Here is a 22,419-nt window from a genome sequence, read left to right as displayed (position 1 = left end):
ATAAAAAGACATAATTTAAAAGAGCAGGAATGCAAATGGACTGGGAAGATGAGGTGTGACTGTGGAGCAGCCTTTGGGTCCACTTCAGGGTAAAGGTCCAGGATAGAAAGAAGCGCAGTGTGCGGGGCCACGCCCTTTCTCCAGCTACAGCCAGTTACAGAGGGTCAGGCCTGATGTAGGTGGAGAACAGAGTTTAACCAGGGCTGGTGTTTTGTCGAGTAAGAGGGACAACAGAGATCAGGAAGTGTGTGAGAGGTGCCTATCATGATTGAGCATGGAATTTATATCGTGTAAGAAAGGGTGGGGCATGAAGGGGTTAAGGGACATGAAAATGAGGTAGAAAACAGGTCCAGGCGTACAGGAGAGAGTGAGCTCATGAGTTAGGAGGGGTTAATCAGAGCGTGAGGTATGTAAAGTGGAGACTATGAAGCTGTTGAGTAATGCTAAGGTTTAGGTTATACCAGCTGTCCCCAACCCTTTTGGAAGTAGGGACCGGTTTTGTGGAAGACAATTTTTCCATTGAGGTTGTTGGGGGGATGGTTTTGGGATGAAACTGTTCCACCTCAGATCATCAGGCATTTGTTAGATTCGCACGAGGAGGACACAACCTAGATCCCTTCAATGTGCAGTTCACAATAGGGGTTGCACTCCCATGAGAATCTAATGGCTCCGCGGATCTGACAGGAGGCAGAGCTCAGGTGGTAATTTCACCCTGCCTGCCACAGCTCACCTCCTGCTGTGTGGCCCAGTTCCTAACAGGCCACTGACTTATACCAGTTTATGGCCCAGGAATTGAGGACCCCTGGGTTATACAACGAGAATAAATCTCTCAGATTGGATGGAAGACAAAATCATTGATGGAGAGATCACATTTCTGATACACCAGGAATCTGTAAGAAACAACAACTGATTGTGATGCAGGTAGTCCAAGGACTGTGTTTTGAGGAACTCTAGTTTTAAGTAGAGTTGGAGAGCTAAACACAAAAGTTTAGAAGCCAGAAGACATGAGGGAGCTGGAAGAAACAGGAAAGATATTAACGGAATGTTGTGTGTGGAGTGTGCTGGATACAGCGTTAAACAGTTCACATGCCTCCTTGTTATTAGTATTAGTATTTGTTTCTGGCAACAAGACCGAATTCTAGAGATCATTATTGTCTCTATTTAACAAACGATTAGCATGAGGGACAGGGAAGTTAAATAACATGCACAAAGATAAATTCAAACTCTGAGCTTGCAACCATTATGTCCACCTGCCTTGACAGGTGCAATGATTATGATAGAGCAAGTACTATTAAAATCTGTATCCTAAAATGTGATTACTAAACTTATGAGATTAGAGACTCTTGAGAACAGTATTGTATACAAAGCCCCGTAATATACATGATCTCATCTAATCCTCATATTAATCCTGTGTGTTAATTTGCTAGGATCATGGGGCCAGTAATTAGCAAAGCCTGGATGTGAAGCTCATCCTCTGACCTCCTGCTTGTAAACTCCTGCCACTAACTACGCATCACCATTACTTTCCAGATATGGTTCAGACAGCAACCTTAAAGAGACTTTTGAATAAATGTATTAATAAAGAAACTGTTACTAGTTATTTCTTTTTAGAACCTAACATAAAAAGTTTCGTAATTCCTATGTTTCCATGGGAACATTCGTTAGCACAGAATGCAGCATTCTTCCTGTCATGGAATGTTCTTTCTATAAATTCATGCATTCACTCAACTAATATTTATTGAGCAAATAGTCTGTGCATGTGCTGTGTCAGGTGCAGAGGATACAGTCGAATAAGAAACGTCCTTAGGGGAACCTTTAGTCAGCCCCAGGTCTTCAGCACCTCAGATACTCTGCAGGGCCTTTTCATGCCTGGTGCAATTTAAGACACTGCATTTAACCTAGAATACACTCCATCCCTTAGGACCCAGTTACCTAAGAGATCATTTCTCTCCCTAATGGTTTGGCACAGAGTAAGATCAGCAGTAGCACCCTGGAGATGGAATCTTAGATTTGGACTCCGGAGAAATAGAATCAGGGTGTTTTCCAAAAAAAGGATTCTTCTACTCCAAGAAGACCCAATTTTAAAGCTGGATTTAAAAATATACCCGCTTGCCTGGCATACTAAGCATCTTAGTGGGACTGTGTTGCCCCTCAGCCATCACTTGGCTATTCCTTTCAATAGAAATACCGGATTTGTACATGCCATGTAATGGTGTAGAGACTCTATGACTCAACACCCTCCTGCCAAAATGTCAGGTCAAGGCCAACCAAGGGAGGGTGCTGGGCACCAGTCTGTGAGAATAAAAGGCAATGAATCCAGAGCGTGGGGCAAATTCCACTTTATCCAGGTTGGTGATGACACAGCCCGTGATATGTAGCACACAATGCGTGAGGCGGCTCTTTCCACGTGCAGAGAAATCCGTGCACTTTTATTTCATAATGTTACTCATTAAGAATGGCACCGTGTACTAGTTCGAACTCACCTGGCGCCCACCACAGAGAAGTGGGGGTGGTTGGGGGGTGTCATGGTTTGCCTCCTGATTTAGAAGATCCAACTGGTGCTCTTAGTGGCAGTGTAACTCCTGTTGCCTCACTTACCTCCGCTCTTAAAAGTATGTGAGTCACAGTATAATTTAAGAATTACACTCTATTTCTTACATTTGCAAAAGCTAAGTGAGACAAATCAAAGCTTGTTTCCTTATTAAAAAAATGAAGATCCTATATTTTATTGAGGTTTTAAAAATCTCTTAAAACCACAACATATTTTGCATTCTCCTTGAATCACTCCGATCACAGATTTAATTTTTTCCAGTCATTTCTGGAGTTGTGGGACCACAAAGCTAGTTTGCAATCCCTATAGCTTTAAGAGAGGGTATTTCTAGTTTTGGAGTAGGGAGTAAGGGAGGTGGCGCCTGCTCCGGGCTCCGCCACTCCCTGCCCGCGGGCCAGGGGTGGGGTGGCACTCGGTTTCCCGCGGCTGCCGGCCGCGCCCCACCGCCCCACCGCGCCCCGCGCTGCCGCCAGGGGTGCTGCGCTTCCCACCTGCCGCAGGACGCCTCGAGGGCCGATGTGGTGCCCACTGGGCTGCCGCTCCTCCCAGCTCAGAGCTTTCCAGCCGCCGAGAGCGTGCGAGCGACCCCGGCGTCGGGCAGGGGCCTGGGCCGCGGAGGGCGGGTGCGCCTCCGCACCTGCCTGAGCTCGGGCACCCCCGCCCGCCGGAGAAGCCGGGAGTCCTCGGAATGCCGGCTGCCTCCACCGAGGGCGCTGGCTCGGGGCTCCCCGCGGACCTGCCCGCCCTCAGCTGCCGGCGCGGCACCAGGCTCTGCGCTTCGAGCCCCGCACGCCTTTCTCTCCCCTGCACTCCCAGGCAAGGCCGGGCACGCCCACTGCCGCTGCTGGCCTCTGAGCCCGGGCGCCCGAGTTACACCCATTCTCCCCACCATCGTCGGCCAGAGCGGCGCTCCCAGCCCTTTTCCAGGTGCTGGCGGCTCCGAGCGGAATACAAAGAGGCCTGCGCCTCCCTGGCCCTTGCTGCCGCCACACCCGTCCGTGCCCACTCTCCGCCGTCCTCCGCGAGGGCTGCACGCAGGGACCCCTCCTCTCAGCGCGCTCCTCCCCCTCCCCCAGTGTCGCTCAAATCCACCCAGCGTTCCGAAATCCCGGGAGTGGGGGCCTTCGACTGTCACCCTCAGGCCCCCTTGGCCGCTCCTCCTGGCCCTTGGGACCCGCCAGGGCAGTCCCCCCAACCCCCGCCCGCCGCTCCTCTCGGTCCCGGCCCCTCCTCCGGGTCCCTCCTCCTCCCTCGCCCCTCCCGAGCCAGGGTGGGAGCGACGGCAGCTGGAAGAGAAGGGATGAGGTCATCCTCTCCCTCGGAGTCAGCTGGTGGAGGAGAGGAAGCGGGAGGAGGGAGCGCGCGCGAGGGGAGGAGAGGAATGTGCAGGTCCGAGGAGCGCCGCGGCGGCCGCTGCTGCTCCTGCTGCTGGCGGCGGCGGCTCGGGCGGCAGCAGCGAAGCCGGGACGGCGAGGAGCGCGGGCGGCGGGCAGGGGCGCGCGCGGGGCGCCGCGAGCAGCTTGGCTCCGCGCAGGCAGCCAGGCGGCGCTCCTGCCGGCCCCAGGCGCGCGGCTAGCCCGGCCCAGCGCCCAGCCCGGCGGGCGGCGGCGGGCGAGCCGGCGCAGGAGCAGGAGGAGGGGGAGCCGCACCGCCTAGGAGGGAAGCCGGGGCGAGGCGAGGAGGTGGCGGGAGGAGGAGACAGCGGGGAAAGGTGTCAGATAAAGAAGGGCTCTCCTCCGGTGTGGAGGCATCATGGCCGCTAAATCAGACGGGAGGCTGAAAATGAAGAAAAGCAGCGACGTGGCGTTCACCCCGCTGCAGAACTCGGACCACTCGGGCTCGGTGCAGGGATTGGCTCCAGGCTTGCCGTCGGGGTCGGTAGCCGAGGACGAGGAGGCGGCCGGGGGCGGCTGTTGCCCGGACGGCGGCGGCTGCTCGCGCTGCTGCTGCTGCTGCGCCGGGAGCGGCGGCTCCGGGGGCTCGGGCGGCTCCGGCGGCTCCGGCGGCGTCGCCGGCCCGGGCGGCGGCGGGGCGGGCTCGGCGGCGCTGTGCCTGCGCCTGGGCAGGGAACAGCGGCGCTACTCACTGTGGGACTGCCTCTGGATCCTGGCCGCCGTGGCCGTGTACTTCGCGGATGTGGGAACAGACGTCTGGCTCGCCGTGGACTACTACCTGCGCGGCCAGCGCTGGTGGTTCGGGCTCACGCTCTTCTTCGTGGTGCTCGGCTCGCTGTCGGTGCAAGTGTTCAGCTTCCGCTGGTTTGTGCACGATTTCAGCACCGAGGACAGCGCCACGGCCGCTGCTGCCTCCAGCTGCCCGCAGCCTGGAGCCGATTGCAAGACGGTGGTCGGCGGTGGGTCTGCAGCCGGGGAAGGCGAGGCTCGTCCTTCCACGCCGCAAAGGCAAGCATCTAACGCCAGCAAGAGCAACATCGCCGCGGCCAGCAGCGGCAGCAACAGCAGCGGGGCTACCCGGGCCAGTGGCAAGCACAGGTCTGCGTCCTGCTCCTTCTGCATCTGGCTCCTGCAGTCACTCATCCACATCTTGCAGCTCGGGCAAATCTGGAGGTACTGTAATGGGTGGGGGAAGAGGGAGGCTTGCTGCTGCTACTACATCCCCACTGCTTTGCTTTTGCACGGAAATCTTTCCGGGTTGCTTTGGTAGTAACCCTAGTCACACTCTTCCAATTTTTTGGGTTTCTTTTGAACTGGGGCTTGCATTTTTAAAATCTGCAATCTCAGTCTAGGGTGGGAGGGAAATGAGAAGCAAGGGAAGGACAGCAAAGTGGTTTCGATCACCTCATCCCTTCTGTCTTCCCACTCTGCCTCACTGGCTTCTCGCTCTTGGCATGCCACAACCCCCCTCCCCCCTTCCCCATTTTTAGTGATATTGTTTCAGTGAGTAGGAGAGGGTTCCTGTCACATCTTCTAAAATTCCTTTATTATTATATTGAATTTGAGGTGTGTGTTGCCATTTGGATGGTTTCTTTTGTTCCCTGGGAAAAAAAAAATTACTAATTCTAGTGAAATGGGAGTTGCTGCTGCTCAAAAGTACCCACATATTAATGATCACTGCTGGAGAAGTGCTTTGCTCAAAGTAAAGATCCTAATAGGCAAATGACTTTACATTTATATATATATATATATCTCTCCGAGCATGAGTCAGTAAACTTTACGGGGCCCAGACTTACTTTTAGAGTGCCCTTTCTGATTATTTTGCAATATCTCCATATCTAATTTCTCATATAATTACAAGCCTTTGGAAAAGGGGTGGGGCACCATGTTAACTTTAGTCGTACTTGGCATCTTCGTTGGCTACTTTGCTACTTGTCATCTGATCTACCAAGTCTTTTTACACAGGGATCACTTCAGTTATAAACTGGAATACAAGGCTAAACTTGGGCAGAGGGAAACCACCACTTGAACAGTCACTGCATGGACTTAGGAGCAGAATGAAATAGTATTCTCAGGAATACATTCTTTTGACTTTTATATGTTACTAGCAGATTTTGAAGCAATATTTTACATCTATAAAAATTACTTGTATGGAAGTCTATAGATTCTAACATGTCAGAGCTCTTTTGGTTTTAAAATAACTTAGTAAACAGGTGGTATAAGCGAAATGAGGACAATTCCTAGAAAGTACACCAATATGGGACTGCACTCTGTGGTACTGGTGCTCTTCTTCAATTTTATTTGTGGCTATTTCTGTGATAAAAGATATGAGTTGTTGACTATGCCGAAGTATCCCCTGTGGAAACAAGTTAGAGGATTTGTGGAATAGAACCACAAACTTCTTTTTATTTATGATGAACAACCATATTTTCACCTGAGAAGAGCAAGTGTGGCGATTTCACAACCTTTCCTGGGACCAGAGCTTTGTAAAGCAGACTGAACATTGCCATAGATGGTGACCTTTCAGATTGTGAAACTTTTTTTTTTTTCAAGCACATACTTTCTGGTAAAGTGATATTTGATATGCAGTCAGACAAATTGATGTTGGAAACCTTCATACATATTTTGAACTCAAAGTAACTTTTTGAAATGCTAGTTAAATGTGATAGCTATATTTCCCATGGATGACTATTGGGAAGACTTATAGCTTGATGCTCTTCAAGTATGATGAAGGACTTAAGTGCTTAATTTAATTACTGAAATTACTGAGTGGCTAGGATGCATCTGATTAGCATTTCTAATCTGATAATTTGGTAAATTAAGCTTAACATTCCATTTGTTAACTTTTTCAAACTTTATCAAGATTTGGAAATCACTTAATTTTAACCACCTTTCAAGTTTCTAGACTTACGTAAGTAATTCAAATACTTCTCTGTGCTATTAACTGAAAAACTGTAATTTTTTTTACAGATTGATTCTTTATGAAAAATCTGATATTAAATTCTGTGAACCGAGGAAGTCCTTTTAATTATAGTTGTGTTTATTATACCTTCTAAACCAAACATCTCCCCAATTGAAAAATGATTCTTAATTTTCTCGGGGAATAATATACATAGTGTGAGAAATAATTAGGAAAAGATATGAGCCTAAAAACATGTCAGAGAGACCATAGCCACTGGGCCAACTTGTCATACAGAAAGTTATTGCAGAGGTAGGGAGTGGGGGCGGGGAGAGAAGGGATAGAAGGGTAAGGTTTGAATGCAGAAAGAAAACCGCGGGCTGTCAGACAAATGCACTAACTGACCCCAGACGTGGAGAAACTGTGGTCACACATGGCTCCTTTTAGTTAAGCATTTCTATAGTATTTTCCTTAGAGGCTTTGAAGTTAATACTGGTAATATGTGATCATCTAGGAGGAATATTGTGGTTGGAAATATTATCAGATATAATATTCTGGAAATATTTGTCAACATTTTCAGAATAATGTGTTTAGTAGATAAGTTTGAATTATCATCTAATCTAACTATTCTCAGATTCTGGTTAAAATATTTGGGGGATGCCAGAGTAATCTGGTGAAAGCATGATCTAAGACTAATCAGCATCATTTTCTGTTTATGAAGTATATTTTTCAAAAAAACAAAACTTTAGCCTAATGTAGGAAGTTGGAAAGAGATAAGAAAGCTTATGGAACTTAACACTCAGATGCGCTCTAGTATGTTTTTATTTCTCTGAGTGTCGAACGTTTGTATGGAACTTTGGGGGAGTAGATGCATCTTTGATAATAAGCCGACAAAGTGCAACTCATCTCAGATTTTTCTATTAGACTCACTATGATTCCTTAAATTAGAAGCTTCCCTCTGCCCCTTCTAGCTTTTCTTTTCAATACATTATACACAATTATTGCAGAAACACCAGAGTACTGAGTGGTTCAAGGCACAGAGGTCATTATTCATGTTTTAACATGCTACTTTCTGGGATCAATAAAATAGATTTTAGCTAGGTTGGTAACTGCTTCTTGTGTTTCTATGAAATTCTAATTATTTTAGGGAAGGACCAGATTCTAAAAGCTTTCTCTAAATACAGTCTTTTGAAATAACATCAAAGCATTTGCTTGTTTAGAAATAGCCATTGAAACATTGTGGATAAGATTTGCATGTATTTATACATGTGTTACAATGCAACTGCTAAAAGCAATGATACATATTCATTTTAATTAAAGTTTACTAATGGGAAATTAATGGCAGCTTTTAAAGTCGCAGGAGGTGAGCCTGGGAAAGAACTATTTGAAATAATAAAGTGAATTTCTGCTACCATGTGAAAAGAGCAATTATGACTTTAAAGGAACTGTGTCTGTGAATGAATGCAAAAGTACTTTCCTTTCTTATTTTTCTCATATGATTCCAGAAATTACTAAGAGTGCAGTTTAGCCAGTGGGAATTACAAATTCCCCAAGAGAACAGTTTTTAGTCCTCATGCTTTTGATCAATTGCATCCAAATGTCTTTTTCCTTCAGAAATTATGAAGTTTACTCTTAAAACTCTACCTGAATTTCTCCTATGTATGTATGTACATAGTTAATTGTTTTCTGGAAAATATGCACATTGTAAATAATAAGTCAGTGGATGGTAGAGCGGGGAGCATTTTCACTATTCTTACTCTTTTGGGTTTTGTTTTTGAGTCTCCATCATGAGAGTCATCTGGGAAAAATGTGAGGAAAACGCAGTTTTTTCTGCTCTTGTCATGCTTGCTATTCCAGAAGGCACTGATTGTGTCCCGTGTTCAAATAAGTTGGGAAAATGACAGATTAGACAAAGTTAAACAGATCTCTCTACAGCAGGACTTCTCAGAGCGTTTTATAAGCTAAGGTACAGTTATCAGTAAGTTTTTAAAGGCACAGCTATTAAATATTCTTATAATGATGCGTGCAAAGCACTTTGATAAACATGCCATTCTTAAAACTGGCCAAACAAAAATAATAACAATTTTATTGGCACTTTAAAAATATACAAATGTTTTTTTCTACTTTTTATGTCATCTACATTTTAAAATAACCTAAAAGGAAATTATTAGTGTCTGTATATGTGAGAAAACTGGCTCAGAGAGGTTAAGTAAGTGGCTTAACCTCTTAATAGGGTCACACAACTATTATGTAGTGTAGTTAGGATTAAAAACGGGGCCCGTTTTACCATACAGTCTATGCTTTTTCTGGCTGAACTGGCTACCTCCAAATGCCAACTCGGATAATAATGACAACAATGTATACAAATAACAATTTACCTTCACTGTGGATGGCAAAGTGGGAAAGGGAGCTGCAGTTTAGATGGATTAGGGGATCTTTCCAATAACACACCAGTAGTTAAACAGTAAAACAGAGACTTGAGCTCAACTCTTTGAACTCTCAGTTCATTGCCTAACTTACTATACCATTTGGACATACTGAGGTTGTTTTATTAAATCCCAGCTAAGGAACATGATCTCGTAGTAGTTTTAATGATTACATGGCATAATGTATGTGAATATGTGAAAAGTTATTTGCAAATGATAAAGAGGTTCTGGAGATAAGGAATGGGTAGAAAAACTAAGGAGGATATAGGTTACACCTTTGACTATTAAAAAAGGTGGTTTTCGATTCTGAGTTAGTCCTGAATTCTGATATAGATTAGGCAAGATTGGTGCCATTTACTGAGTTTATCAAATGGTTATTTTCTGCATGTATGTATTTCCTCTCTATACATATAAATTAATTAGTCATTCAACACACACTGAGCACAGCTAAGTGCAAGGCACTGTGCTGGTTACTAATTATTCCAAGACGAATAACATATATATATTTCAAGGAATCTACTCTCTAATGGGGAAGACAGAAAAGTCAGTAGACCATCTCAATAGAAGAAAATAAGCACTACGATAGAAACAGGAAATGCAAACTGCCTTGATGGTTCAGGTAAGAGTCTGTGGAAGAGGGGATATCTGAGCAAAGGTTTGAGGAATGAGAAAAATCTGCTTTCTGAGTAAAGTGGGACATTGGCTTTAGAGCCCTGGATGCAATGTGTAAAGGCAGAGAGGCAAGAAAGAACAAGGCAGGTTAAGTGCATGCTCTACATATGGAGCGAGGGAGGGAGAATAGCTAGAGATGAAGATGAAGAACTAGTTGGGCCAGATAATGAAAGGAATTTATATTGTATTTTGAAGGCATGAAGGAGTCGTGAAGGATTATAGGGGGTGAGGATTGTTAACAAAAGTGTTAAAACACTGTTTTATTCAAAGGAATGGCAGAAAGTTGAAAGCTTCAGAGGCTATGTCATTGTTCATCTCTGATTCAGTCACATCTCTATCATTCATAGAAATCCATTGGCTTCACAGGCTTTGAGTTTCGATGTCTTTGGGACATGTAAATATACCCATTATGATGGGGGAGTCATTTTTCAGAAAAACAAGTTGGTTGAAAGTTTTAATTGTATTTATACTAAATTATTGACAAAACTTTCTTTGGTGTTACTATTTGAAGAGTTATTTTCTTAGGATACAGTGGTTTTTACCTTATTGAAAGTTAGTTCTTCTGATCCATAGAAATATATTCCTTATGTTTATTCGTCACGTTTAACTGTCCAGAAAGCGTCTATGTTCTATTTCTTATTTCAACCTTTGAACGATCTTGGAGGTAGCACTTCTATGTTGGCAGATGTGGAAATTGAGAGAGAGAATTTTCATTGTTTTCCTCCTTGGGTCATATATTTCTGGACAGATTTTAAGCTAGAACTCAATACTGATATGGGAGGGGTGAAAGCAACATTGTAAATGGCTGATGGTAATGAGGGTGATGAGGTAGAAGAGAAGCCCGAAAACTTGAGAGCTCCGTAGTAAGTACTGAACTGTTGTAACATGGAAGAGGCATTGGACTTTTGTGTAGGCCCCCTGGGACAAAATGAGTGGGACCTATAGGAAGAGATTTTGAACTGATGGAAGGAAGAATTTTTTTAGTAGTCGAAGATAGCCGCCGATCGCCGCCGATCAACTGGGCTTCCTTAGAAGCAGTGAGTTTTCCATCACTGGAGTGTCTAAGCATAGTCAGGAAAATTAGGTAGAGATGTGGTAGAGAGACTAACTCTCATACAGAGGGTTGTACTAGAAGATCATCTTCCAGCTCTGAGATTTTGTGATAATCTCCATCATAACATGCTGCTCCAAACATAGTAGACTAACCTTTGCTTTTTTGTGGATGAAAGAAGTAGAATGCATTTTCGTGCAACACTGTAATTGTGCCACTTTAAAATCTATTCGTTGGTTTATAGACTCAGTATCTTCCCTGCAGCATCACAAATCCATATGCTACCCCTGAGTGCTGGCTTTGGCATCAAGATCTCTGAGTTAGCTGACAGGTATAAATCCACACACAATCAGACAGCTCCTTGTGCATTTACCTGGGTTTCTGTATGAATTGGAATAATTTATGTATAAATCTCTGTGGTGGGTATATCTATGTGGTATCTTTGTAATAACTAGTGCAAAGGTTGTAAATTTCTTCCATTCACTTGAACTGTGAGGTGTTTACTTCACAAGGGTAAATATTTTTATACTTATTACTCCCCAACAGACTAACTTAACAGAACAGTTGAATGTGTAGCATCTATATACATGTATACTATCAGTTTTGAACAATGTCCACAAATCCTTGGAGCAATAGCTTTGAAAGTCTTTGCTCAATCTCTTACAAAATGTTTCTTCATGATTGAGTATCCAAGCACACAACTTGCTAGTAAATATGTTTTATATGTTACAGTTTGAATGATATAGTCCACCTATGAATTTAAGTAACACCAGTCACTGTCTAACAAATAGTGGACTGATTCTCCTTCACATGGACTTACTGGCTAATCTGATTAATACATTTCTTTACTTACTTTAGAAATTTGTGTGGAACAACTAACTGGACCTATGGAAGCAAGACTAGAGATTAGAGTTGGATTTATTATTCTTATGCATTTTCACATAAAAGGCTCAGTATGGTGCTAGTCAGGAGGGAGTGTTTTATCAGGTGTGATCTTGTAATGTGTAATTGTTGTTGGAATTTAGGGAAAATTATATTTAATAATACTCTATAAGAAATATTCACTTAAATGGCATTGCATGATTCTGACCACCATAACAAGTGACCTCATCCCAACAGCATGATGGTGTCCTTGGTAAGTGACAGCATAGCTGGTCAGGAAGGAAGACCATGGCAAGTTCTCATGAAGTTAGTCTAGTGGTTGCGGAACTCAAGGTAAAATAATACATACTCAGTGAATATCTACTGATCTGTGAATAGAACCCAGGCACTATTCTTTCTTCTTGATGAAAGTGTAGCTAAATTTGCTACTTAGTGCCTTCTCTGAGATTCTGATGGTGCGGTGAATCAGAAAAGGTGCCATGTCATCTGGGAAGGATAGGAAAAATCACCCCAGCTCTTTTTTTAGATTACTAGTGTTGGGAAAATAGGGGTAAATTTTGTGAATCGCTAGTTACACTCTGAGAAAAATGCAGCTAGAAGCCCAGCTTTGTATTCCTGGTTTTGCTGATAGAATAGTCAGGGTGGAGAAGCTATCTGATAGGTATTTTTCATTGAATTCTTACCTATACTTGACTGTCTGAAAATATATATGGAAGAATTTTTGGTATTTTTTATGCTTCAGTCTGCTCAAAACGTTTGCAGCCTCCACTGTTACTACCACCACCGCCACCATCATCACTGTAATTCTTATCATCATAAAACATCAATTCTACATCTAGTATATGTCTAGAACTGATACAGATTGCTGATTGTAGGAGAAACTACAGAAAGATTAAAAGGAAAATGAATCAGTCCAGAAACCCCTGAGGTGGTCTGAGTGACACCATTAGATCTTTTTTAACCCTAAAATAGACAGAGAGGGTCACAGTTAGAATGTCAGTGATAAAGCTTATTTAAAGAGGCATCTGTCCTTTTGGGAATTGGACTAAATATGGGGTATCAGAAGATATGATTTGGTCTCCAATAGCAGCAGATTCCAGGCAGGCTATCTAACTGCTCTGGGTCATGTGCCATTGTGAGTGTAGATGACACACATGGCCCAGCTCCTGGAGCTTCATAGACTAGGTCTTCTTTTGGTTTCCTCCTTCTGGGTCTTAATTTTCTATCTGTATGATGTGATTGGTTAAAAATAATATCCTAGGTTCTTTCCAGGTCTAAAGTTCTGATTCTGCTCTTATTATACATTCTTTTCACTTGCCTAGTACCTAGGGTGTATGCACTAGAATGTCTACAGGTGTTCTAAGGCCACTGTTGTAGGCTTTCTCTGTTTATGTAAGTCCAAGGGGATGCACAAGGGACTTTCCAGGGTTGATAATATTAGTGTCTAAACTCCCAGGAACTGGCATGATTCATAGAGAGTCTTAAGCGTATTTATATAATGCAATTAACCTTATGTCATTTCCAAATTTTAGCTATAATCAAATAAAACAATTTTCATTAAAAACACATATCTACATATTCGAAATGATGTCAAAAGTCTTCCATGTCACTGATTCTAAGATATATACCATATAGACTGGAGAAGCTAAAATTGCCATCTAGATTTCATGTGGTGAGGTATGCACAGCTGGAGTGCTGTGATTAACAAATAAGAACAACGCTTCACAGGCTTGAAAGAACTATCCATTATGTCAATGAGGAAAATGGTTGCCAGAGCTAGATTTGCTTTTAAATTAAAAGCTTGTCCTGGGTTACACTGTCACTGATTTAATATTCTGAAAATTAGATTTAAAATTGGATTTAAAACAAAGATATGACATCCAGGCCTATCCTTGTTAAAAATAGGGATATGGTGCACTCTGCTAGAAGAACAGAGCATTGCATTAGCCGTCCCTGAGAATTCCCTGGGGATAGGAATTCCCTGGATTCTAGGTTCTTAGAAATCTGATGTGAAGCTGAACGATTTTTAACCCCATGCCAACATTTCAGATTTAAAATTTTTAAAAACCTTAAGTATCTGCTTTAAAATTATCTGCACAAAGTATGTCAAACTATTTTCTCATCTTTGTGATTAATAAGTAGGCTGTTTGAATCAGTTCTACTTCTTTTGTTTAATTTATACACATGCCATATTTCCCTGTTGGGGAATCCTTTTATATAAACAGAGCAGTGGGCATTGTGTGGGGTGAGTAACGATGAGTCAAACAGAGAATCATGCACATATAGAAGTAGGATCTATAGTGAACACCACTTGAAAAAGACTTGAGATTACTGGTTTGACTTCCCCTCAAGTCCATTCTATTTAAGAAGGACAAAGTTGCCTTTCTGAATCACCAGTCTGACAGATTTCATCCATGTGAAAGCAGTCTGACTTCCTTTATCTGCAGTACAGATAATAGTCATGAATAAAGATCTCAGTCTGGGGCTGAATTCTTTACTTTTCAGGTTTTTTTTTTTGGTAGCAGATAGTCCATAATCAAAGCAAAAGTAGCAATTGTAGCAATAACAGCAACTAAATGATTCCCTATAACTTCTATCATTAGTTCATGGCATAGTCACTGTATCAATGTGACAGTAACAATGAGGAAATGATCCTTTAGTGAAGCAAGGAAAGGATTTGTAAAGGCTTTTTTGTTTTGATAGACTTTCAGCTCATTAATTAACTTCCTGTTTTGCAAGAGTAAAATTAATAACAATCCATTTTTAAAATGTAGGCTAATTCCAGAAGACTGTCCCAAACAGTTTATAATACCTGAACTTGTTATTATAACATAAATTAAGAGGCATGTCTCAATAAAGTTTTGTATTTCCAGGAAATCTACTACTCTTAAAAGTGGCGGTCACAAATATATACCTTGTGGGATTTTTTTCCTGACGGGGTGATGGCTAGGTTTGAAAACTTGAGTTCTAGAGGGATGTGGGTTTCTTTACCCAATCCTAAGGAAAGCACAAATATTAGTTGAGTTCTTACTTCTGAAAAGTCATAAACAGTTACAATTATTTAAGGATATAATATCTACCTACTTTGAAATAAGGTTGGAATCAAATGAGAAAGAGGGAGGAAGCCTGAAGGTTTTATCTAACAAGCATGTCCAGATACTCTAGAAAATATCACTGTGTTGCCTTCTCTAATCTGCTAATAGGAATGTAGCATGTTGTCCATAAGGCATGCATCTGTTAGCTAGTGGAAGAAAAATTCAGCCCTGAGAGAAATGAACAAAAAGAAATACTTTTATTCTACCATCAGAGAGCAGATTTTCAGTTCTTAGAAGGAGTAGGAAAATCATACTGACCTCCATTATGAGATACATCACAGCTAAGCTTAAAGCAGGGCTTCACCAGCCAGGCCAAGCTCCTGTTAGATGAGTTTGTCCCAGGGGCAAAGAAAGAAAAACTTTTGAGCTGTGATAATGGTCAGGTTTATGAGGTCAACTTGATATATATTTATTTAATTTTTATAGATTAACTGGGTGCATGTACAGTTGTGTTACATGGATACATTGTGTAGTGGTGAAGTTTGGGCTTTTAGTGTACCTGTCACCCAAAGAGTGAACATTGTACCCAATAGGTGGCATTTCATTCCTCATACCCCTTCCACCCTCCCACCTTTTGGAGTCTCCAGTGTCTGTTATTCCACTCTGTATGTCCATGTGTACCCATTGTTTAGCTCCCACTTATAAGTGAGAACATGTGTTTTTTGACTTTCTGTTTATGTCATTTCACTTAGGATAATGACCTCCAATTCCATCCAGTTGCCGCAAAAATCATGATTTTACTCTTTTTAATGGCTGTATAGTATTCTGTGGTATCTATGCACTACATTTTCTTTATCCAGTCTGCTATTGATGGGCATTTAGGTTGATTCTATACCTTTGCTATTGTGAATGGTGCTGCAATGAACATACACACACATTTGTTTTTATGATAGAACAATTTATATTCCTTTGAGTATATACCCAGAAATGGGATTGCTGGATCAAATGGTAGTTCTATTTTTAGCTCTTTGAAGGATTGCCACACTGCTTTCCACAATATTTGAACTAATTTAGACTCCTGCCAGCAGTGTATGAAAGCGTTCCCTTTTCTCTGCAACCTCACAGGCATCTGCTATTTTTTGACTTTTTAATAATAGCCATTCTAACTGGTGTAAGATGGTACTCATTGTGACTTTAATTTGCATTTCTCTGATGATTAGTGATGTTGAGCATTTTTTTCATATGTCTTTTGGCTGCTTATATATCTTCTTTTGAAAAATGTATTGAGAGCACCAGTGGGGTCAGCAGTTTGTGCGTGTTTGACTGAGAATTTTATGTTATCAGAAGTGGACAGGAAGTCAGAGTCCAGAGGGTGAACGCCAAAGCACATCATCACAAATGGGGCCAAAGCACATCATCCCAACCCTGGGAATCCAAGCAAAGGCCAGAAATAAGCTTACTAATTGAAGAGGTGGGTGAGAATCTGAAATCAAGGACATCGAGACAGTAAACCATGCCCATGCTTCAAAATGTAAAACTGAAGAGAAATGTATTTGATTTATATTCACAATAGATCTACTTCTGTTCCAACTGAGGGGAGGGCAGAGAGCTGAGACTACAGGCAGGTTCCCACTCAGGGACGTCAACTGCCTGCAAGCTCATGAGCAACTCATCTGCTAAACCACTGACTGGTCACTAAGATCAGTTGCTGAGAATAGAATGACTAAAATAAGCAACCAGTGTTAACCCCTTTATTCATGGACTCCACAAACATCTGCTTAGGATTATAGTAAGGAAAATACATTAAAATAATATGCTTTCAAAAAGTCTACTCACTAGGAAAGCAGGCTAGTCATGGGCATCCCCCCTAAATCTCTTTGTGATGGTGTGCCAAGGACAGAGCTGTGGGCTTGTTACTGAAGGTGGAATCTGCAAAGCCAAACTGTCAGCATCTCTTGGGAGCTTCTCAGACATGCAGAATCTCAGGCCCACCCTAGCCCTGCCAAATCGCCACCAGCATTGTAGCAAAATGCCCAGGTGATTAGTATGCACATTAGAGTTTGAAAAGCATGGAATAACTACTGCTGCTACAGAGGAGGGAAATTTCAGCTCAAATGGTCAGAAAGGCTAATGTGAGCTGGACGTTAATGGGAAATATGGTTGCTCCAGATATTTGTAACTGGCTTTCTCACCAAACACCTAGTATGAGCTAGGTTATATAGCAAGTGTAGTATAGCAAGGGTTGTTGCTTAGAAACTTAACAGCGATAGGTGCATACACACACACACACACACACACACAAATGAATCTCCTTATAGACAATGCTTTAAGCAAAATGTGAAATGTTTTGATTGGCAAAAGAAGTGAAAGATTTAAATCTTTATTAAAAGTCCATTATTGGCTGGGCACGGTGGCTCACGCCTGTAATGCCAGCACTTTGGGAGGCCATGCTGGGCGGATCACGAGGTCAAGAGATCGAGACCATCCTGGCCAACATGGTGAAACCCTATCTCTACTCAAATACAAGAATTAGCTGGGCATAGTGGTACGTACCTGTAGTGCCAGCTACTCTGGAGGCTAAGGCAAGAGAATTGCTTGAACCTGAAGGCAGAGGTTGCCCTGAGCTGAGATCGCGCCACTGCACTCCAGCCTGGTGACAGAGCTTCATCTCACACGCACACAAAAAGTCCATTATTTTATGGTTTTATGTTGCAGAACCAATCTCTAAGAAAATAATTAAGCACATTGACTGCCTACCTCTCACAGTTTTATGCAGTACTCAGACCTTATGTCATTTGGGCATTAGGACTGGAGTCATCAAAGTGGACAGGAGGTGGTGAGAGAGGGACCAGGCCTTCACAATAGTGGTGGATGCTGAGGGAACCATTGGCTTCAGAGTAACCAGACACCAAGAATAGAGAGTGAAGAGCTCTGACCAAGACATGATAGTGGTTGTCTTTGCTCAGAGAAGTGGAGTGGGCTGGTTCTGGGCTTATTTTTATATTTTTCTGAAAAAAGAAGTAGTGAGGGTGGACAAAGTTTCTTTTCTGAAAAAAAAGTAGTGAGGGTGGACAAAGTATCCTGGCTGGATGGAAGGGATAGTGGAGAGCGAGGCTGGGTTTCTGAACATTCCTCTGCCTTAGCTTTTAATCTCCTAGACTGAAGAGCCTCTATATCTACACGGAGAAAGAACTGAGGAAAATTGAACTGGGACTCCAGGTGTGAAGGACTAAGCCCCAGCCAGGAGTTAGCTGCATATTTAGATAAGACAATACAGAAAGAGTTCTGGTGAACAACCTGCTCCCTGCAATTCCCCTCCTCACAGTGACCCCTGAGGCCCACAAGGCACAGGTTTACTGTAAGGAGAAATAGGATGGCTCAGCTTGATGGCATGCTTCACCATTTGCCTTCCTACGTGAGAAATGTAACATTCGACAATATGACAAGACATGTCAGTGTCTATAGTTTAGAATAAAGGGATAATGAGAATGATGCCTTATAAAATGCATATTTGTGTAGACATGTTATTGATTTCCTTATTTCACATTAAACAAGATAGAAATGGATGACCTTCCCAGAAATGCCTCTTTTCAAAGTAGTAGTTTTCTGATTTCCCTTTCGTGTAAGAGCTGGTGTTGCTATGCTGTCACTTTTCTTGCTAGGGTTCCCTCCCCCATCTATGTGCTGGGAGGTGATTTTTTGGTTCAGTGTTCTTAAATGTTTCCATGGAGAGTTACTAAGGTAATTTTTCTAAGTCTCCTCTTTCAGTAGGTGTGGTCACCCCACGTGGCTTTCCATATGGTTGCTACTACCCACCTGTGCCCGCTGAGCACTTGAAATGGGCTGGTCCCTATTGAGATGTGTTCTAAGTGTCAAATACCCAAGGGATCTTAAAAGACTTGATGTGAAAAAAAAAGATAATATCTATCGTACTATTTTTATTCTGATTTCATGTTGAACAAATAATGTTTTGGATATACCAGGTTAAATAAAAAATATATGATGGAAGTTCATTTTACTTGTTGTCTTTTACTTTATATATATGGCTACCAGAAAATTAGAATTGTGTATGTGGCTTGCATTATTCTATTCTATTGGACATTGCTGAGCTAGATGATGTCAGAGCTTTTTGAGGAGTGAGAAGAGGGAAATCCAAAGTGAAATGTTTCAAAATACTAGATAAGAATTTACTAGAAGTTACCAGGGAAAGGGCAGTGAGTTATTTTGCTGCTGAGGCAGGTTTACTTAATGGATTTTGCAAATAAGATTAGCTGCTGGTAAAAAATGGACTCTTCAGGGGACAAAATCCCTAATATGAGTAAAGCTCATTGCCTTCCCTGCTTCCTGCCTTGCTTAAGGCCGAGCGACACGCTGTGCTTATTTGGTGGATTAATAAATAGTACTTGATGATGATGATAAGGAGTAAATCTTTGTAAGTGCTATTGTAGCTTGCCATGCACATTTGTTCTATTAAACCATCTGATCTTCTCATCAGGCTCCCAGGGTAGGTATTATTGCTATTCCCATCTGAGGATGAACCAGCTGAAGTTCAGAGAGGGCAAGAGACTTGCTCAAGTGCACACAGCTACCAAGTAGCAAGTACCTGGGCTCACTTTCATGACTTTTTTTTCCAAATCTCATGCTTTTCCCACTATATCTTACTATTCCAAGGTTAATCCAAGACTCACCTGGAGAAGGATTTCTTGACCTTTCAGACTGTGCTAAAAATGGTAATGAGTTCAATTTTACCATGATATCAATGAGAACTAATTAAGACCAATTATGGGATTTTCTGCTGACCACCAGGGTGACCACCAGCTGTTGGAGTCAAATTTGAGTCTTCACTTAGTGCTGTTAAATTCTCAGCTATAAAATGTTGGGTGGGAGTGAAATCAGATCATTTCCGGATTTTTTCTAGTTCTGTAGTTCTATGAAAACTGGCACCTAAACTGAGAATATCAATTCTTTTTATATACCTTATTGAATATCTACATGTGGACTGATATTCACATTTTATTGACCTGGGCTAGATTTCTGATAAACTACTCCTGGGATTGATACGTCACACAGATTTCAAACACGGAGACTATAGGTCAGTTTTATCTAAAATGTGTCAAACTCATTTGATACCTACTGGTAAAATACATATTATTTCCACTGGGAAATGCATAGTGCTAAAGAATGCTAAGTAGGTTCCATTCCTATGTGAATAGTATATCATTAGCTTGTATTTATATCCTCATTTTGTATGTAGTCATGCTTTGCATATACTAGCAGCATTCTACCTCACATATGTTCATGAATTATGAATTCTACTGCAAGCATTCAAGCAAAGCTCCTCTGTCAGTCACATCTCTCTCTCTCTGAGGCCACTAGGATTTATATCTATGTGACATACTTCAAACTGACCTCCTAAGACCTATCTCAGAGGACCAACTCTAACAGTGCAGCATAGGCAAGTGCTAGAAGATTCATCATTCTCAAATGCATGCAATTCAAAATTTTCAGTATCAGATACAGCTAGTCTTTGTATAAACAATGCCAAATGTTCATTTCTAAAAATCAAAAGAATTCCCTTGTTTCCGTTCAAAAGATCCTTCTCAAAGTGAATATGACTTGTGTTGAAAGGGCTCACCAACTTTATTCTGGTCCTTATTTTAATTTTTTTGTAGCATTCCATGAATAATTGTGCAGTATCATTTTTCTTTTAGTTAAATGATCTTATTGCCAAAGTATGTTTTTTTGGAGAGACTAGGTGATTTCTAAATATGTTTTTCAAAGTTCATGGCATAAAAATTTGTTCTAATTTACTTAGATTTTTGATACTGAGTAATATGCTATAAGAAACATGAAAATCTATAGCACTATTTTTTTTCATGATTTTCTTCCATATATATATGTGATCATGTAGTTATATAGGTTAGGATGTGTTGGAAAAAGCAGACATGATTTAATTAAACTCAGATACTGTGGAGTGAAAATGCCTTCACTCATTCATTTAATAAATACTTACCAAGCATTCACTGTGAGCAGGCTCTGAGCACGCACACGTTATTAAAATGTGCTCTCTGACTTCAGGGAATTCACTGTCCTGCAAGAGTCTGCCATTTATAACTGTTTATACCTCAAAGGTGCCCTGCATTATCAGCAACGGCAGAGAGAACGTAGTCTGGGAAGGGACTCCCAGACTGGGAAGTCCCTCCCAGAAGAGACTGTCAGACTGGGAAGTCCCTCCCAGAAGGGACTCCTGCTGGGAAGGTTTCACAGAGGTAGGAGCTTTTAAGTGGGACTTCAGAGAATGTTAAGCAGAAAAAAAAGGAATGGGCAAAGGTATCTTCTGCTGTGTTGTGTAGAGGGCTGAAATGGAAAGGGAGAGGGAGAGAAGGACAGCAGATGAGAAGGGGGTTTGGGGCCAAACTAACCAGCAACTTGGGTGCTCTCTTAAGGGATCTGAAGTTGGCCGTGCTGGGGAATGTGCAGCAATGAGTGTTGGGGAAGCTCACAGACCACACTCAGACATGTATTTTCAAACAGTTTCCTTTTCAAAGTGGGAAAGAATCAATTGCAGTTTGAAAATACTGGAGAAAGAAGTCTCCTGTACTCTTCAGAGGTGGGGAAAAGGAAGCGTGAGTGAGGGGTGGACTTGAAAAATCTTCTGAGCTTTAAAAGGCTCCATAATGAGTGGAGTGAAAGCATTTAAGTGGGCTTGGCTGAGTTCTTACTAAAGATTCTGGTAGTACTGGTTAAGAACTCTACTTAATGAATATTGGAAAAGGCATAAACATAAACAGAGTTGGGAGCATGTTAAATAAAGATGCTCTGTAAATGCAGGCTGGGCAATTAAAAAAGATTTACCAGAGTAAAGCTAAATACAGTATAGTGGATAATTAATGAGCCTGTGACAACTCAGTAATAACTACCCTGAACTTTTACAATGGTGCATGAACACGTGTGCAAGTCAGAGGGAGGGTTTGTTTTCACAATCAGCTCCAGTTAGCTAGGAAATTTCTCAGCAGAAGTTAATTAGGGATTCCTGGTAATGGAGCCTGCTGTTTAACCAACCTCCTGTGCCAAAGGTAACTGACTTTGCCATTCATTCATGGGTTTCTTGTTGAGCCTAAAGGGAGTTTGGTGTAAATTTGATTCTCCCTTTTCTCAGTTCCCTAAGCTCTCACTGTAGCACATATTTTGACTTTAAGTAGGGCTTACCTTTCTTACTTTAAGAAATGAACTTCTGTTTGTTTTATGGGCAGGTGAACTCTACCCTGGAAAGACCTCTGTTGGTGAGCTATAGGTGCCTGACCGGTCCAGGAAATTCAAATTATTAGGATGTGGTGAATTCTCTGTCTTTGATACTTTGGGAACATGGGTTAGAAACTGCTCAGTAAATATTCTTAAGAAAATGGTACTTTTGAGACCCCTGGCACCTTTTATTTCAGTATATCTTCATTTGGGAAGTTTTCGGTTTACAGAAAAATTGAATGGAAAGTACTGACAGTTCCCATATGC

General features: G+C 42.0%; 1 protein-coding gene across 3 annotated transcripts in view; it reads left to right on the top strand.

Moving 5' to 3' along the window:
• Positions 1-4,001: 4,001 nt before the first annotated feature.
• The window catches only part of XKR4 (XK related 4), a 419,899-nt gene continuing 401,481 nt past the window's right edge, over positions 4,002-22,419 (top strand). For all 3 annotated transcript variants that reach the window (XR_009214762.1, XR_009214761.1, XM_058443748.1), the window contains exon 1: positions 4,002-5,118. Coding sequence is in view for 1 of the 3 variants with exons in the window: in XM_058443748.1 (XP_058299731.1) it covers positions 4,304-5,118 (815 nt within the window). In the remaining 2 variants the exon portion in view is untranslated. The remainder of the gene's footprint in view (positions 5,119-22,419) is intronic.

The sequence above is a fragment of the Hylobates moloch genome, unplaced genomic scaffold (genome assembly GCF_009828535.3).
Source record: "Hylobates moloch isolate HMO894 unplaced genomic scaffold, HMol_V3 SCAFFOLD_9, whole genome shotgun sequence".
Lineage (NCBI taxonomy): Eukaryota > Metazoa > Chordata > Mammalia > Primates > Hylobatidae > Hylobates > Hylobates moloch.
The sequence above is the reverse complement of the archived record's forward strand: the minus strand, read 5'-3'. Positions and strand labels throughout refer to the sequence as shown.